Source organism: Pinus tabuliformis, chromosome 1_1 (assembly GCF_031772625.1).
Source record: "Pinus tabuliformis cultivar Carrire ecotype Pingquan chromosome 1_1, CPIR1, whole genome shotgun sequence".
In the NCBI taxonomy this organism is placed as follows: Eukaryota; Viridiplantae; Streptophyta; class Pinopsida; order Pinales; family Pinaceae; genus Pinus; species Pinus tabuliformis.
Window position 1 is genome coordinate 278900982 of NC_142297.1, and position 7024 is coordinate 278908005.

Here is a 7024-nt window from a genome sequence, read left to right on the forward strand (position 1 = left end):
TGCGTTAAAATGTATTGGGTATCTACGTTAAAATATTTTTAATTAATAAGTTAAATTCTTAAGAATGTTTATTTTATTTTATTTTGAATTCACAAAAATTACAACCCTTAAACCGACGTACCTTTATCTATAGAAAAAATATCCCCACATATAAAATGAATAATCACCGGGACAGTAAAGCAAGATGTTCAAAATAAGAAACTCTGTGTCATTCAAAAGGGATTTAAAACAATTGAATAAATAATATTTTCATACGATGAAGTCTTCCTTCAATCTTTGCTGCAATTCCTCCACGACGCCCCAGTCCCACTGCAGTTTTGGACATCCAGAGGCATAAAGTGTGTCCAACGACCCCAACTGTTCAACACCTGCCAGGTGTTCTAACTCAGAGCACTCCCTAACATCTAGCAATTGAAGCTCTGTCAACTGCGCCAAACCCTCTATACTCTTCAGTTTGCAACACTTATGCGCAGCCAACCGCTCCAGAGATACCAGTGTTTCAATACATGGCAGCTCCTCCAATTCCATGCACCCGTCAATGTTCAGCGTTTGAAGCTCTGTCAAATGCTCCAACCCCTGTATGTTCTTAAGCTTGACACAATTAAATGCCCACACCTCCTGCAAAGATACCAATGTTTCAATATTTGGCAGCTCCTCCAATTCTATGCACCCGTTAATGTTCAGCGTTTGAAGTTTTGACAGCGGCTCCAAACCCTGTATTCTTTTCAGCTTGACACAATTATATGCACACAACTCTTTCAAAGATACCAATCTCTCAATACTTGGCAACTCCTCCAGTTTTATGCACCCGCTGATGTTCAGTTTTTGAAGCTCTGTCAGCCGTTCCAACCCATCTATGCCCTTCAGCTTGACACAATTAAATGCAGACAATTCCTCTAAAGATACCAATGTCTCAAGACTTGGCAGCTCCTCCAATTCCATGCACCAGTTAATATTCAGCTTTCGAAGCTTTGTCGAATGCTCTAACCCCTGTAAAACTTGAGAAAATTAAATGCACACAGGTCCTCCAAAGATACCGAAGTTTCAAAACTTGGCAGCTCCTCTAATTCCATGCACCAGCTAGTGTTCAACATTTGAAGTTTTGAAACACCAGAAAACCCTCCTATTTTCTTCAATGCGCCGCAACCCTCCAACTTTAGGGTTCTCAGGCTTGCTGGAAATGCTCCAACCTCCACCAGGCCATTACAATCCTTAATTTCGACATCTTGAAGGTTCGCTAACATGCCAAAGGAGTGTAGGAGCAGCTGCAAATTGGAGCAGCCGGACAAGCCAATCATGTGGAGGTTCGTCAACTTGCCAAGTGATTCTGGTAGGCTCTGCAGCTGGGAGCAGTCGTCCATCCTGAGTGTTTCGAGGCTCGTCAACCCGCCAAGTGATTCTGGTAGGCTCTGCAGCTGGGAGCAGCCGTCCAAGTGGAGCGTTTTGAGGCTCGTCAACCTGCCAAGTGATTCTGGTAGGCTCTGCCGCTGGGAGCAGTTGTCCATCCTGAGAGTTTCCAGGCTCGTCAACCCGCCAAGTGATTCTGGTAGGCTCTGCAGCTGGGATCAGGAGTGCAACTCGAGAGTCTGGAGGCTTGTCAACCCGCCAAGTGATTCTGGTAGGCTCTGCAGCTGGGAGCAGGAGTGCAACTCGAGAGTCTGGAGGCTCGTCAACCCGCCAAGTGATTCTGGTAGGCTCTGCAGCTGGGAGCAGGAGTGCAACTCGAGAGTCTGGAGGCTCGTCAACCCGCCAAGTGATTCTGGTAGGCTCTGCAGCTGGGAGCAGGAGGACAAGTCGAGAGTCTGGAGGCTCGTCAACCCGCCAAGTGATTCTGGTAGGCTCTGCAGCTGGGAGCAGGAGTACAAGTCGAGAGTCTGGAGGCTCGTCAACCCGCCAAGTGATTCTGGTAGGCTCTGCAGCTGGGAGCAGGAGTACAACTTGAGAGTCTGGAGGCTCGTCAACCCGCCAAGTGATTCTGGTAGGCTCTGCAGCTGGGAGCAGGAGGACAAGCAGAGAGTCTGGAGGCTCGTCAACCCGCCAAGTGATTCTGGTAGGCTCTGCAGCTGGGAGCAGGAGGTCAAGCAGAGAGTCTGGAGGCTCGTCAACCCGCCAAGTGATTCTGGTAGGCTCTGCAGCTGGGAGCAGCAGTACAAGTCGAGAGTCTGGAGGCTCGTCAACCCGCCAAGTGATTCTGGTAGGCTCTGCAGCTGGGAGCAGGAGTACAACTCGAGAGTCTGGAGGCTCGTCAACCCGCCAAGTGATTCTGGTAGGCTCTGCAGCTGGGAGCAGGAGGACAACCAGAGAGTCTGGAGGCTCGTCAACCCGCCAAGTGATTCTGGTAGGCTCTGCAGCTGGGAGCAGAAGGACAAGCAGAGAGTCTGGAGGCTCGTCAACCCGCCAAGTGATTCTGGTAGGCTCTGCAGCTGGGAGCAGGAGGACAACTTGAGAGTCTGGAGGCTCGTCAACCCGCCAAGTGATTCTGGTAGGCTCTGCAGCTCGGAGCAGAACTGCAAGTCGAGAGTCTGGAGGCTCGTCAACCCGCCAAGTGATTCTGGTAGGCTCTGCAGGGAGCAGGAGGACAAGCCGAGAGTCTGGAGGCTCGTCAACCCCCCAAGTGATTCTGGTAGGCTCTGCAGCTGGGAGCAGGAGTACAACTCGAGAGTCTGGAGGCTCGTCAACCCGCCAAGTGATTCTGGTAGGCTCTGCAGCTGGGAGCAGGAGGACAAGTCGAGAGTCTGGAGGCTCGTCAACCCGCCAAGTGATTCTGGTAGGCTCTGCAGCTGGGAGCAGGAGTACAACTCGAGAGTTTGGAGGCTCGTCAACCCGCCAAGGGAATCTGGGAGCCTCTGCAGCTGGGAGCTTAAGGACAAGTCGAGAGTTTGGAGGTTCTTTAAATTGCCAAAGGAAGCTGGCAGCGACTTAATCTCTGAACAACCCACTAACTTCAAGTAATTCAAGGACTGCAGACGACAAAATTCATCTGGCAAGATATTCAGACCAACCGGTTCATTGTTGTTGTTGTGCAAGATAAATTTTTCGAGATAATTTAACCTCCCAATGGACTCTGGAATATTGAGAACGCGACCATCAATTTCCAACTCCCTAATCTGCACAGGTGCCTGCAATTTCATATTTTAAATTGGGCTTGACACTGGATGGCACAATTTCTGTAAATTGTGCTAGAACAAGTAAATTTTTATAATAAAGGTCAATTGAAAAATGCAAAACTTTAGGCGAAAACAAAATCACATAATTACCTGGCATTCGTCTGACCAGATTGTTTCAAACTCCCCCTTTATTTGTAAAACTCTTAAATTTTTCATTAAAATCCATGAAGGCAGGGACGAGTACGGACAGTTAATCCAGCGGAGCCATATTAGTTCTGGTGGCTGAGCAACATTCAATATGCTTTCCACACAATCACCTTCTGCCGCAAGAAGCTGCAACCTGCCTGAGAGTTCCACAAGGCTTTTGAAATGTTGTGGAGACCATTCTGGGCCATTACTCGGAACAACGGTAACTCCACGCACCTAAAACACGATTGATCGATATGTATGCAAATTAGATGATCGATATTTATGCAAATTAGATGAAAAACTCAAAATTTACAGACAATTCGCACCATAACGGCATTTCAAAATTTGATATCAGAACATTATTTTCAGTTTCACTCTGAAGCTTCAAAATACGTACAGGTGAGTGCTGATAAAGAAGGTTGTCAGTTGGACGCCAAAAACGACGCCAAGAGTCTGGAGGCTCTTTCTCTGCCAGGTCTCTCCCCATATCCCTAAGGTGGTCGTGCATTCTTATTCGATTTTTTCCGTCTACTTCCACAAGACACCTGTTTTGTAGATTCCGAAAACCCAGCTCTCCTTCCCAGCCAGATCCGTCCCATATTCTTATCGCTGTGTTTCTGTCTTTGTGTAGAAAGAAACAAGCAATGTCTAAGAATATGTGCTTCTCCTCTTCCTCCAGACCGTCATAGCTAATTCTGAGTCTGCTTTGGATATCCGTGGGAAGTGCTTTGGAGATTTTGCGGTATTGGGCATGCCAATACTTCAAATGTTTTTCACCATGCAGATGCGCCCCAAGCACTGTGAGAGATAGCGGCAATCCATTACAGGCTTCCAAAAACAGATTAACTACTTCTTCAAAATCCACATCTGGATAAGATTTGTCGAAGGCGTGAGAACAGAAGAGCTCTTTCGACTGTTGCGGATGCAGTCCTGTGAGCTTGTATATGCACGACTCTACAATTCCCCCTCTTATAAGAACATCCATATTACGAGAGGTAACTAAAATCAAGCTACCGGATGGCAGGACATCCTTAGCTGGTGAAAGTAATGCATTCATTTGCTTAATATCATCTACATCATCTAAAATGATGATAGCTTTAGAAGCTGCGAGATACCTACTCAGCTTATCTATACCTTCATCGATGCTGTTTATCTGCCCATTCCATTGAGCCAAGTCCTTAAGAAGCTGACTCTGCAAAGAAATTAAAGGTTTGTCTCTAACATCAAATAAAAAACAAAACCTATTGAAATGTGATCCCCGACGGTTAAATATTTCTTTTGCGAGGGTTGTTTTACCAACCCCTCCAAGTCCTACAATTCCTATAACTCTGGTCTGCTCGCTTTGCTGCTGCAAACACATTTCCCTTTCAAAATCTTCAATTTTCTGTTCCACAGCGATTGGATATTTGGAAACGTGGAGCTTTCTTGGAACTCTTTTTAAGACTTCTTCCACGATCTTTTCCAGGACCTGCTGCTCGTCACTAAACAATATCCAGAATACAATTGCGATTCAGAAATGCAACAAATCTAATACTAGCAAATTAAAGTTAAGACTAACAGAGAGAATCGAACGGAGTTCTCACCCATTATAAGATTCCAGGTCAAAACCGCTTATGTCTGCAACATTAAAAAGAGCGTCCCTCCACTCTTTAATAATACTGGGGTCATATCGCGGCTCTTTTTTACCAGTTTGACGGTGGATTGTTTTCTTTTCTCCAAGCTCGCGCAGGGATCGAGCATACACACCATTTTCGCCCCTCGTAGAGCAGAGCATGCGAAGACAACACGGTAGCATGCGAAAAACCCACGGGAGCATGCGCAAGACTCTAGCATACAGTCCAGTTTCGCGCTGCGTCCAACGAAGTTCTGATGGCTGCACATGGTAGAAAACAGGAATGATAGGTACCTTCGACTTCAACATCAATACGAGTTCTTTCAAACACCACACCGATTCTGCGTATCGGGGAGAGAAAATAGCAATGTGAACGGAGGCTGTTCGAATAGCGCCTTCGATTTGACAAGTTAGGCCATCTCCCTCTCGCAATTCTTCAATGTCCAAAAATGGTCTGAGACCGTGTTTGCAAAGGCGATTGTAGAGATCGGTGGCAAAGGGTTTCTTGCAATCTGGACCGCGATGATTAATAAAAATATCAAAAACATTGTAGCTTTTGTTGGCATAAGAGGTGGATGAGGATGCCATACTATATTCACAGATTGAAATTACAAGATCGCCTGGTTGTTCTGAGGAGCAAAATGGCTACCAGAACATGACCCAAGTTACCACTACTTCGCTTAGCCTTTCTTGCGCTCTGTCTCCCAGCTGATGACCCCAAGTTACCACTAGTTCACTCGGCCTTGGTAGCTCTCTGTGTCTCAAAGTACTTGGTAGAACAAAACCGCTCTGAAATCCGGTAGGCTTCTAGGTTTTCTCAGCAAACGGAGTCCACCCTTTACATTGAATGAAATTTCTGACCTCTTTCCTTTAAGTTTTTTTTAATTTATATAAACGATGCGATGAAAGTGACGCCGACGCGTGCCAGCAATTTCCGCGTTGAGGGCACATGACCTATGGTTTGGTCTGCACGAACCTGACAACCACCGGCATGTTACGACATAATGGCGTGTCAAAATTGCCGTAGTCTTTAACGCGACTTTTTGAAAGCCTTTCCGGCGATTTTTTCCGGTGAAAATCCGGCAGTGATTTATGGAAATCCAAGTTTGATAACTAATTTCTGCACTATGAAACTGTCCCAGGGGTTTTTCAGGGTGCTGAATCCGAATATGCAGTTAAAAAACCATTTTAACTGCAACAAATCATGATTTCAGCTCAATTTCTTCCGCCGGATTCCGTCACCGGAATCTCAAAAAGTCGCATTATAGACAACTCCGTCAAAATGTCACATGAAACGTTATTCTCGATAAATTCTATACTTGATTCTTTGGAGAAATTATTTTCTTAATCTTGATTATTTTGAGAAAGTGGAAGGAAAATGAGCGGGGAAGTGGTTTGAAATTCCATTTTAGATGTGTATTGGAATTATTTTTTTAATCTAGATTGTTTTGAGAAAGTGGAAGGAAAATGATCACGAAAGTGGTTTGGAATTTTGTCACAACTACGTTCACATACATAAAAAAATTTTTACTATACACTTATTCTAACCATTTGCTGTATACATATATTTATATATCTTGTGCTTCCAATCTTTCTATCAGCATAAGGTAAATAAATCCATATGCTTGCCACGTATGTAAAGTTAACAGCTATGTTCTGGTTACCATTGCAACTTGAAGTTTATGAGCTACGTGGCTTACAACGCCAAGTCATGCTGGCTCATGTGCGCATCGACTTAATGTGTAGCCAGCTCGTGTACACCAGTTTCCAAGGGTTATTAATGTGGCTTGGGCTTCGGCGGTCTCGCCGCAGCCCTTGCAGGTGACAACTCATTCCTGCTTTTATGACTGCGGTCCTTTCCGGAACAGATGGCAAGGTTTGGCTCCATGAGCCATGTGACACCTCGGTCATAGAGTTTCTCGATCTCTACACTGGGTGTTCCCGCCCCACACAGACGGTCAGGATCATCCCACAGGATCAAACGGCTGAGGTTTGCACAAGGATTTATGTCATTACATAACTTCATTCGAGCGCTTTCAGGGTCTGTTCATTTGCTCGGCTCTTCCGGCTTCTTCTCGGCGCTCCTCCTCTGGCTAAACTCCACCAGTGCTGCTCC

General features: G+C 45.7%; 1 protein-coding gene across 1 annotated transcript; it reads right to left on the reverse strand.

Annotated features, from left to right (window-relative positions):
* Positions 1–1565: 1565 nt before the first annotated feature.
* LOC149212620 (TMV resistance protein N-like) lies at positions 1566–5554 on the reverse strand. Its single transcript, XM_089388756.1, has 4 exons — positions 4880–5554; positions 3694–4777; positions 3258–3530; positions 1566–3119 (listed from the first exon to the last, which is right to left on the reverse strand). Exons 1-4 carry the CDS (start codon positions 5494–5496, stop codon positions 1566–1568), a joined length of 3528 nt encoding a protein of 1175 aa, XP_089244882.1. The 5' UTR covers positions 5497–5554.
* Positions 5555–7024: the final 1470 nt, after the last annotated feature.